The 12,069-nt window shown below is 45.1% G+C and overlaps 1 protein-coding gene across 13 annotated transcripts in view; it reads left to right on the top strand.

The window, feature by feature from the left end:
* Positions 1–12,069, top strand: part of LOC110506951 (unconventional myosin-IXAa) — a 196,555-nt gene that overhangs the window by 93,849 nt on the left and 90,637 nt on the right. For 12 of the 13 annotated variants that reach the window (XM_036963813.1, XM_036963823.1, XM_036963816.1 and 9 more), the window contains exons 3-6: positions 2,564–2,658; positions 2,871–2,933; positions 6,261–6,360; positions 8,155–8,208. In XM_036963813.1, coding sequence (XP_036819708.1) covers positions 2,564–2,658; positions 2,871–2,933; positions 6,261–6,360; positions 8,155–8,208 — 312 coding nt within the window. The remainder of the gene's footprint in view (positions 1–2,563; positions 2,659–2,870; positions 2,934–6,260; positions 6,361–8,154; positions 8,209–12,069) is intronic. The other variant, XM_036963820.1, reaches the window with a different exon arrangement.

Here is a 12,069-nt window from a genome sequence, read left to right as displayed (position 1 = left end):
TGGCTGTCTCTGTTCTCCACTCACTCTCTGATCCCATGCCCAGTTGCAGTCCATGATATCACACAGCAGGTGCTGTAGTCAGGGGTCGCGTATCAGTGGCAGGACACGTAAGCAATAAGGCCCGAGGGAGTGTGGTATATGGCGAATATACCATGGCTAAGGGCTGTTCTTATGCACGACGCAATGAGGAGTGCCTGGATACAGCCCTTAGCCGTGGTATATTCGCCATATACCATATACCCAGAGGTGCCTTATTGCTATTATGAACTGGTTACCAATGTAATTAGAGCAGTAAAAATAAATGATGTGTCATACCCGTGGTATACGGTCTGATATACAACGGTTGTCAGCCAATCAGCTTTCAGGGATCGAACAACACAGTTTATAATAACCTTTATAGCACAGCAGCACAAGCCAAGGGCCCCTCGGGAGCTATCCCAGCCCACCCTTCCTGCACGCTCTCTACTCTGGCTCCACTCCACTGAAGCTAAACAGTCCCTCATGTTTCCTATCGAAAAAAGCTATGAAACGCATATTTCTGCTCTGATATAATGCAGTTTGGCAGTGCTGTTTTTGTTTCTGACCACGCCCCTGTTGTAGTTGTCATTCTACCTGTGAACCAATGGAATTGTAAGTTCGCTCCTTTGATCACTTCTCCAGCTGCTTCTTAAAGGACCAGGACCAAGTGTTTCTTGTTGCATGCTGGATGCGAGCCATGGTCCTGCTCATCCCAATATTATCTGAGGAAGATTTACTGTGGCAGATATGGAGCGAGCCAAGCCTGCGGAACCATACATATGTTGTCGGCCGTAAATGTGTCCGCTCTAACTAGGGATGCTTTTACACAGACCAGGTGGATGTACACACGGTACACCCAAGTAAATCATTCAGAGTTTTTAATGGTTCCCACTCCAGTTTCATGTATAACGTGGAATTTTGAGCATCGAAGAATACCTGGAATGTTCCACGGTCTGCTGTTAGACCCTAGTTTGCTTCCTTCACCTTGAATAATGTGTTAGATTCATGCGTGGGTTCCAAGATGCACTTCTTCCTCGATAGAGCAGGAAGTGAAGTAGGGATACTGGTGGTTGGTTGGCTGCCTCGTCTGACCTGTACTTTTTGGATGGGTCAGGTTAACTAGGTCATGGCTAGAAGGGGTACAGCTTTTGTCAAGTTAAAGTTTAAAAAAATAAATAATAAAATATATTTTATTATTTATTTTTTCAATTTAGTTAACCCTAACCCTTTTCCTAACCTAATTCTCCTAACCTGCTACGTAAATTCTCCATGGAGCATCTCTCATTCACAGCCTATTATCTAGCCTTTCAACAGCTCACCCTTACTGGTTTCCACATCATCAACGCCTATCCAGTACTCCAATAGTATTGACTTGGCACTCTAATGCAGTTTCACCTCAATATGCTCAATATGGGAACATGGTGTGTTAACTTTTCCTCTGTCTGCCTGTGGACAGTTTGTCTGGTGGGCAAGTCCCAAATAGAGCTGTGAGGTCACAGACGTGTTCGTGTGGCCCAGCAGCAAAGCAGCCATGTGTCCTGGGTTCTGCCGCCAGTGTAGCGTCCTCCAGTGACTCCAGTGAAGTGTGAATAAGAGCAGGAAGGTGTGCTCCCGCGGTCTCCAGTGTTGGGTCCTCCAGTGAAGTGTGAATAAGAGCAGGGAGGTGTGCTCCCGCGGTCTCCGGCCTATTTACTCGGACTCTGCCCATCAGGCTGCGGTGGCTCAAACCGTCCTGGCGTTCCTCAGCCTTGCGTTTAGCACGCTTTCGACGCGTTTTAATAGCGCGCGTATTAGCAAGCACCGAGCTGAAGTGAACGGCGGTCATGATGCTAGGCTAAGGGAGTGGACCGGGCGGACCGCCTGTTTTCTCCCCATTCCAGATGCACAAAGTGCAGCTCAAAAAGTGATTCGTGGAGGAATTTGTTTACTTGCGGCGGAGGCTACAAATAACTGCAGGGTTTCTGAAGGGTGAATAAGGACTTCCCCTCCAGGCAGCTGTACAACACAAACAGAGCCAGAGGGGAATTACTGGACTCTTATTAAAGCACACCACTAAACATGTTCCAGCAGGCCCACATGGATTGCATTACCCAATGGACACTTTTCCCCCATCAGGGCTTCTTGCTGCAGCTCCATCATTTTTGCGCCATTTGTCTGACTTTAAACTGAAGAGCTTTGGAGCATTCTGAGGACATGTTGGTTTCTGTGCTGCTCCCAGCCTGTTGTGTGTGTGTGTGCGTGTGTGTGTATATATATATGTGTGTGTGTGTGGGTGGTGTGGTGAGGCTCCTGTGTGAGCAAAATGATACATTTCCTGTATAATGCATAAATCAAGATCTATTCCATGTTATTAGACTGAATGAAATATGGCTCTGAGGTGTACTTGATCAAAGAAATGTCTTGAGGTTGGCTCATGGTAGTTGTTATCCCAGATTGGTTGACCCACAAACATGCCCACGCCCACCAGTCTTTTCCAACATGGACATATAACCTTGTGTTACCTGCATGGATTTGTTCTCATCCCCTCTCTCTTCTCTCTCTGCAGGCATTTGGGAATGCAAAAACTGCCCACAACAACAACTCGAGTCGCTTTGGCAAGTTCATCCAAGTGAATTACCAGGAGAGTGGCACTGTCCGAGGGTGAGAAAGACCCATTCAGATATTACATTTAGAGTCATTGTTTACCTTGTTTTACCTGCAGCTCCTACATCCTAGTTGACTGGCTATGTCCCCTGGCTCCATAGTGAATTTGGTGGAAGCTCAGAGTGCATTGTCCAATGCCGATATCTGATCAATTTGCCCGCCCCCCCCCAGTGTTGTGACTGACGCCAGGTCTGTGCTGTTTGTTCCAGAGCCTATGTGGAGAAGTACCTTCTGGAGAAATCAAGACTGGTCTACCAGGAACACAACGAACGGTAAGCATTCACACTTAATCATCCTACTGCCACACACACAATCATCATCATACACTACTGGACTGTAGTATCATGTTACTGCAGAACAACGACATAGCGTTGTATTCAAATAGAATCAGACATTGATCATTTCCCTAATTGTTTTGTAGACTGAGTACATGTTGTGGTTTAGGAACACTTACACAGTAAACCACATTGGGTAAACAAATACACAATGAATGACTAGTTGGAGAATCATTTATTTTTACCACAGTGTTAAAGAAGTGAAGATCACTAAATTCGCAGTGTCTATATAGAGACAATTTGATAAGCTAGAATCCAGAATTGAGCAGCTCTCACAAACTAGTCCAGAAATCCTTCCACTGAGGTTGTCTCTGCTGAGAGAACTTCAACTCCATGTGAATAACAACCCAATCCCTTTTATATAGAATGATGTGAGAATGATTGCGCCACATGAAATTGAGTGTCTCTAGAACCACACACACACACACACACACACACACACACACTCAAAACAGAGGGTGAACTCAATCATGATTGGATCCCACTGCTGCCACCAATGCGTTTAGACGTTGACACTTTTGTCGAGGAATCCAATTGTCCATTCGTGCTAGAAAGTCATTTTCCTACAGTAGGTGTGAGTTTGTTGGTCACAGCAGGGTCAGTGACAAATGTGGTGCCAAACTGATCCTGACACAAGTGTGGACCAGGACTGGAGCCTCCTGCAGTTCATGTTCCAATAGTGTATTATTATTTACCTTTATTTAACTAGGCAAGTCGGTTAAGAACAAATTCTTATTTACAATGACGGCCTACCCCGGCCAAACCCGGACGACGCTGGACCAATTGTGCGCCCCCCTTGGGACTCCCAATCATGGCTGGATGTGATACAGCCTGGAATCAAACCAGGAACACCTCTTGCACTAAGATGCAGTGACTAAGACCGCTGTGCCACCCGGGAGAAAAGTAGCTGTCTCACAATTCACCATATCCTGAAAACTCTTAACAAATATGGACTTTTCCACTGTAATTCTGTGGTCCTACACAGTTTATGATTGTGTCCTAAAGGAAGTTAACGCCAAGTATCAAGTACAGTTTGACATCAACAAGTGTTGAACAGAATCAGTTTAGATGATGGTGTATTACCCAGCCAAGCTCAGGCTGGGTGAAGTATTTCTCAGCAGCCCTAAGTGGGGTTGACACTAATGTGCTGTGCAGGCTGGATGGTGTTGCGAAGGTTAACCTCACTCTGGGGGGGGCTAAAATGGGCCCCCTGTGGGTCGGGGGGGGGGGGGCTCTTATTGAGATAGATTTCTGACTCCAGGCTCCCACTACAGCTGCAGCACGGTTCTGCCCTTCTCACCTTTACGCAACACACTCAGTATTGTACAACTAACACACAATCCAGTCCCATTCAAAATCCTATTTTCCTTAACACTTAACCCTAACCCTAGCTCCGAACACTAATTCTAACCTTAACCCTAAACCCCCTAGAAATTGCATTTGACCTTGTGGGGACTAGCAAAATGTCCCCAAATTTTTTTTGTGGTCCCCACAAGAATACTGTGCCTTGCGAAAGTATTCGGCCCCCTTGAACTTTGCGACCTTTTGCCACATTTCAGACTTCAAACATGAAGATATAAAATTGTATTTGTTTGTGAAGAATCAACAACAAGTGGGACACAATCATGAAGTGGAACGACATTTATTGGATATTTCAAACTTTTTTAACAAATCAAAAACTGAATAATTGGGCGTGCAAAATTATTCAGCCCCCTTAAGGTAATACTTTGTAGCGCCACCTTTTGCTGCGATTACAGCTGTAAGTCGCTTGGGGTATGTCTCTATCAGTTTTGCACATCAAGAGACTGACATTTTTTCCCATTCCTCCTTGCAAAACAGCTCGAGCTCAGTGAGGTTGGATGGAGAGCATTTGTGAACAGCAGTTTTCAGTTCTTTCCACAGATTATTGATTGGATTCAGGTCTGGACTTTGACTTGGCCATTCTAACACCTGGATATGTTTATTTTTGAACCATTCCATTGTAGATTTTGCTTTATGTTTTGGATCATTGTCTTGTTGGAAGACAAATCTCCGTCCCAGTCTCAGGTCTTTTGCAGACTCCATCAGGTTTTCTTCCAGAATGGTCCTGTATTTGGCTCCATCCATCTTCCCATCAATTTTAACCATCTTCCCTGTCCCCGCTGAAGAAAAGCAGGCCCAAACCATGATGCTGCCACCACCATGTTTGACAGTGGGGATGGTGTGTTCAGGGTGATGAGCTGTGTTGCTTTTACGCCAAACATAACGTTTTGCATTGTTGCCAAAAAGTTCAATTTTGGTTTCATCTGACCAGAGCACCTTCTTCCACATGTTTGGTGTGTCTCCCAGGTGGCTTGTGGCAAACTTTAAACAACACTTTTTATGGATATCTTTAAGAAATGGCTTTCTTCTTGCCACTCTTTCATAAAGGCCAGATTTGTGCAATATACGACTGATTGTTGTCCTATGGACAGAGTCCCACCTCAGCTGTAGATCTCTGCAGTTCATCCAGAGTGATCATGGGCCTCTTGGCTGCATCTCTGATCAGTCTTCTCCTTGTATGAGCTGAAGGTTTAGAGGGACGGCCGGGTCTTGGTAGATTTGCAGTGGTCTGATACTCCTTCCATTTCAATATTATCGCTTGCACAGGGCTCCTTGGGATGTTTAAAGCGTGGGAAATCTTTTTGTATCCAAATCCGGCTTTAAACTTCTTCACAACAGTATCTCAGACCTGCCTGGTGTGTTCCTTGTTCTTCATGATGCTCTCTGCGCTTTTAATGGACCTCTGAGACTATCACAGTGCAGGTGCATTTATACGGAGACTTGATTACACACAGATGGATTGTATTTATCATCATTAGTCATTTAGGTCAACATTGGATCATTCAGAGATCCTCACTGAACCTCTGGAGAGAGTTTGCTGCACTGAAAGTAAAGGGGCTGAATAATTTTGCACGCCCAATTTTTCAGTTTTTGATTTGTTAAAAAAGTTTGAAATATCAAATAAATGTCGTTCCACTTCATGATTGTGTCCCACTTGTTGTTGATTCTTCACAAAAAAAATACAGTTTTATATCTTTATGTTTGAAGCCTGAAATGTGGCAAAAGGTTGCAAAGTTCAAGGGGGCCGAATACTTTCGCAAGGCACTGTAGTTAAACACGTCCATACACACACACACTCACACTCAATGAGACAACTTTGTTCCTATTGGACAATCCAGTTTGTTTGTTAGTAATAAACAATGTAAAGTGGTGTTAATGTTTTCTGACCTGCTTGCCTTTCAGGAACTACCATGTGTTTTACTACCTGCTGGCAGGAGCAAGTGAGGAGGAGAGGAGCACCTTTCACCTCAAAAAGCCTGAAGAATATCATTACCTCAACCAGGTGAGAGATCCAGTAGGACTTCAACACTGTAGCCAAGTGTAGCCCCTTCTCACGCACTGCTGATTGGACGAGATGTATCTGACTGAGTCTGTCTGACTGTCTGTCTGTGCATGACACATGGTTGTCTCTGGGTTTTGTCTCTGTGTCTGTACCAAAAGGTTTGTGTATATTGTCTTTCTGACTGACTAGTTGTTTCTGGGTTTTGTGTGTGTGTGTCGTCTGTGTGAATCACGGCTGTTCCCAGAGGCCCACAGTGGATGTCGACCAGACCTATTTCTCTCCCTCTTACTCTCTCTCTCCGCAAACAGGAAGCAGAGGAAACATTACATTGTTGGTGCCTTTCAGCAGCTCCTATAGTCTCTCTCACACACAGAGGCTTTAACAGAGCCTCATCCCTCAGCCCACCAGAGAGAGAGACAAGGCACTGGGCCCTCTCATTACCATGACACTGCCTTGTGGCTCAGTTAATCTGCTGGCTTTTGGCGCGTGGATGTTTGTTGGTCTGTGGAGTCTATGTACATGTGGGTTTGCATATCTACATGTGGATGTCTTTGTGTGTGTGTGTGTGTGTGTGTGTGGGACCTGCAGCACGACAGGGTCACTCTCCGTGTCTGTCACACACACACTCCCTATGACTGTCAATATGCTCTCACAACACTCTGCAATCTCTGTTATCCCCGCTCCTCTAATCCCAAGGGGATCCAACCCAGTCTAACCAATCACAAAAGAACACACACACTTATAAACATGCAGATGGAAAAGCTGACTGGCTGGTCTACCCCTCTGTGTCTACCCCTCTGTCATGCCAAGCTGACAAACCCATTACAAGCTGATACACATGCAGATTATATACACACACACACACACACACACACCACACACCCCACACACACACACACACACACACCCCACACACACACACACACACACACACACACACACACACACACACACACACACACACACACACACACACAAAACCATTACAAGCGGGGTGCAAAGTGTGTAATGTTGATGATGTTCAAAACTTGTTGCACCTCTGCCAGCTCCAGAGATGTTTATATCATAACATAGAGATCCAGCCCCCCCCTCCCCCCACTCTGACAACCTGACGCCCATTCTGAGAAGGGTGTGAATTCCTTCCATTTCTCTGGTGTGTGGTCACTCTCTCTCTTTCTCACTCTCTCTCTTTTCCAAAGTGTATATTGTAACACAGTCACTCAGAACAATTTACAGTATTTCACAACTTCACATTCTAAGGGGTTCAGACAGTCTGTTTACAGGCCAAATAAGCCATTTTGAAACTGAGCAATTTCTTCTCATAGCTATAGCATCTCTCTCCATATGTTTTTCCCTTATTCGTCATAATGCAGTCACCACACATTAGAATAATCCTATGGCTAATTTCAGTGGTTCTATTAGCTTAGCATACTGTATGTATGGTGTCAGAATGAAAACATATTTCATCCCCATCGGTTTCTCACCATGTGTTCTATGTCCCGTGCTTCTGTCTGTGTGTTTGTGTGCATTGAGTGTGTTTGTGTGCATTGAGAGTGTGTGCATTGAGAGTGTGTGTGTGTGCATTGAGAGTGTGTGTGTGTGCATTGAGAGTGTGTGTGCATTGAGTGTGTGTGTGTAGGATGGGCCCCAACACGACGTCTAAATATGACTCCATTCCTTCTACTAACTGCATGTCCCTTCCAGTCCCATGTGTAGAGTGTGTGTGTGTGGTGTATGGAATGCTGCGCTGCCTAACCCTAACCCCATCTACTCTACCTTTTTAACCCTCTCCAGATGACAAAGAAAGTCCTGAGACTGCACTGGGAGAATTACTATGAGAGCGAAGCGGTCAGTATACATCTCTCTGGGCGGGACTGTGTTGAGTGTTCACCAAATCACCTGTAGGAGTTTTGATTATCAAAACTAATAATCACTGGCTTCTCCCTCACAACTACATTGTCCTCACAAGTACGTGTGCCCCTGTCACATTCTGTGCCCTACCACACGCCTTTCTCCTTGCTTTTCCCTTTTGTTGTTATTCTTCCTGGTTTGGGGTGTGTCCACTTCCTCAGTTGTGTGTTGCCTGTCCCAGTCTCTGTTCCTTCGATCTCTGTTCTGATCTTCTGGTTGGCTTATTTGGTCGTTGACTGGATGGAAACATCGTCTTGTTTGGCTTATTTGGTCGTTGACTAGATTGATTGAATAGATGGAAACATATATTCTGATTGGCTTATTTGGTTGTTGACTAGATTGATTGAATAGATGGAAAGATCTTGTGTTTGGCTTATTTGGTCATTGACCAGATGGAAGGATAGTCTGTAAACCAGGGGCCTCCTACTTCAGTCCCGGAGAGATACTGGGTATGCAGGCTTTCGCTCTAGACAAGCTCTAACACACCTGACTCAGCAAGATGTGGTTCAGATGGAAGACCAGCTCTAACACACCTGACTCAGCAAGATGTGGTTCAGATGGAAGACCATGATCAGTTCATGATTTAAAACAGGTGTCTTAGTGCTGGGCTGGACAGTCAGTATCTCCTGTACCAGGAGTTAGAAACCCCTTATCTATGCCTACAGTACCCACTAGAGGTCGACCGATTAATCGGAATGGCCGATTAATCAGGGCCGATTTCAAGTTTTCATAACAATCGTAAATCCGTATTTTTGGGCGACGATTTTTTTTCATTTATTATTATTATTATTTTTTTATGACTTTTATTTAACTAGGCAAGTCAGTTAAGAACACATTCTTATTTTCAATGACGGCCTAGGAACAGTGGGTTAACTGCCCTGTTCAGGGGCAGAACGACAGATTTTCACCTTGTCAGCTCGGGGGATCCAATCTTGCAACCTTACAGTTAACTAGTCCAACGCAATAACGACCTGCCTCTCTCTCGTTGCACTCCACAAGGAGACTGCCTGTTACGCGAATGCAGTAAGCCAAGGTAAGTTGCTAGCATTAAACTTATCTTTATAAAAAAAACTACTAGTTACTAGTTAACTACACATGGTTGATAATATTACTAGATATTGTCTAGCGTGTCCTGAATTGCATATAATCTGACTGAGCATACAAGTATCTAAGTATCTGACTGAGCGGTGGTAGGCAGAAGCAGGCGCGTAAACATTCATTCAAACAGCACTTTCGTGCATTTTGCCAGCAGCTTTTCGTTGTGCGTCAAGCATTGCGCTGTTTATGACTTCAAGCCTATCAACTCCCGAGATGAGGCTGGTGTAACCGAAGTGAAATGGCTAGCTAGTTAGCGCGTGCTAATAGCGTTTCAAACGTCACTCGCTCTGAGCCTTGGGGTGGTTGTTCCCCTTGCTCTGCATGTGTAACGCTGCTTCAATGGTGGCTGTTGTCGTTGTGTTGCTGGTTTGAGCCCAGGGAGGAGCAAGGAGAGGGACGGAAGCTATACTGTTACACTGGCAATACTAAAGTGCCTATAAGAACATCCAATAGTAAAAGGTTAATGAAATACAAATGGTATAGAGGGAAATAGTCCTATAATTCCTATAATAACTACAACCTGTTAAAAGGAACCACCAGCTTTCATATGTTCTCATGTTCTGAGCAAGGAACTTAAATGTTAGCTTTCTTACATGGCACATATTGCACTTTTACTTTCTTCTCCAACACTTTGTTTTTGCATTATTTAAACCAAATTGAACATTTTTCATTATTTATTTGAGGCTAAATTGATTTTATTGATGTATTATATTAAGTTAAAATAAGTGTTCATTCAGTATTGTTGTAATTGTCATTTATTTTAAATCGACCGATTAATCCGTATAGCCTTTTTTTGGTCCTTGAATAATCGGTATCGGCGTTGAAAAATCATAATCGGTCGACCTCTAGTACCCACCTTAGTGAGGATGCTACTAGTACAGTATGCCAACCATACACACACACCCCACACACACCGGTACCCTGGGTCACCACACACACACCGGTACCCTGGGTCACCACTCACTCAGCCATGAACCAGTGTTAATATTAATACAGGGAACCTGGAGTATCCTGGTCAGAATCTGCCAACAAACACTTTGGGCAGATTGAATGAGAGCATGACGATAAACAGCCGTCCAAACATTCCCCTGTTTGCCCCGGTACTTGTTGACATAGCCTCACAGTAGCTGACCCGTGACCCCTCCCCCGTGTGTTTGTGTGTGTGTCACAGGCGGCCTGTGGCACCTTAATTAGGGAGGACGGACTCATAGTAATGGCTGGAATGGAGTAAATGGAATGTTATCAAACACATCAAACACCTGGTTTCCATTTATTCCAGACATTAGGAGCCTGTACTCCCCTCAGCAGCCTCCTATTATGTGTGTGTGTGTGTGTGTGTGTGTGCGTGTGTGTGTGTGTGTGTGTGTGCGTGTGTGTGTCATGCATCCAGGCAGCAAGCTCACATGGACAGTCGATTGTTCAGAGCTTTCCTGCTCTTGACCACCATAGGATTGATGACTTGTGAACTTTTGACCCAATCAGAAGGCAGTGGAACATGGAGGGGGAGCTCTATTCAAATGATTGTGTCCGTCTGTGTGGCCTGCTACCTGGGCACTGACTCTCAACCACAATGGAGGATCAAGGTCACCTTCTGTGGGGCTATGTCAACAAGTTTCCATTTTGAGCCAACAAGCCTCCCATGTTAGCATAGATGGATAAATAGTCATCCTGAGCAGGCGATGACAATACAGCCTGGCTACAGGTGTCTGAGTTGGGGTGTGCTGATACAGCCTGGCTACAGGTGTCTGGGTTGGGGTGTGCTGATACAGCGTGGCTACAGGTGTCTGGGTTGGGGTGTGCTGATACAGCCTGGCTACAGGTGTCTGGGTTGGGGTGTGCTGATACAGCGTGGCTACAGGTGTCTGGGTTGGGGTGTGCTGATACAGCCTGGCTACAGGTGTCTGGGTTGGGGTGTGCTGATACAGCCTGGCTACAGGTGTCTGGGTTGGGGTGTGCTGATATAGCCTGGCTACAGGTGTCTGGGTTGGGGTATGCTGATACAGGTGTCTGGGTTGGGGTGTGCTGATACAGCCTGGCTACAGGTGTCTGAGTTGGGGTGTGCTGATACAGCCTGGCTACAGGTGTCTGAGTTGGGGTGTGCTGATACAGCCTGGCTACAGGTGTCTGGGTTGGGGTGTGCTGATACAGCCTGGCTACAGGTGTCTGAGTTGGGGTGTGCTGATACAGCCTGGCTACAGGTGTCTGGGTTGGGGTGTGCTGATTGATGTAGTGATGGGTGTTCTGGTTGTCTGTGAATGGCATGCTCACCATATGCATATTCCATAGCCTTGAATCAGTGTAGTGCTTCACCAATCATCTCATCGATCACAGTACATGCCAAGACATTTCCCCCAATGTCTCCAGGTATGTGTTTGTGGTTTTGTGTTGATGTGCTGCACATCTGCAACAAGGGGACAGGCAAGGCTACTACTTTGTTCCAGGAAAATAGCTCTGGGGAATGTTGAACACGGAATTATTATCTACTGTCTTGTCATTTAAAGAAAGGATAGTCAAATCATGTACAAGATACCACTGAAAGAATTGGCACTCTTGCAGTATTGGAATATTACGGCTCTATATACATAGTAGTACATTATGATCATTGTCTAATGATAGTTCTATTGTATTAGCACTGTAATATACTGTGTATCAAAGACGCTGTCGTTCGTTGTTTTTCTACCCTTCACTGACATTGTGGAA

Source organism: Oncorhynchus mykiss, chromosome 26, assembly GCF_013265735.2.
Source record: "Oncorhynchus mykiss isolate Arlee chromosome 26, USDA_OmykA_1.1, whole genome shotgun sequence".
NCBI classification, from domain to species: Eukaryota; Metazoa; Chordata; class Actinopteri; order Salmoniformes; family Salmonidae; genus Oncorhynchus; species Oncorhynchus mykiss.
The sequence above is the reverse complement of the archived record's forward strand: the minus strand, read 5'-3'. Positions and strand labels throughout refer to the sequence as shown.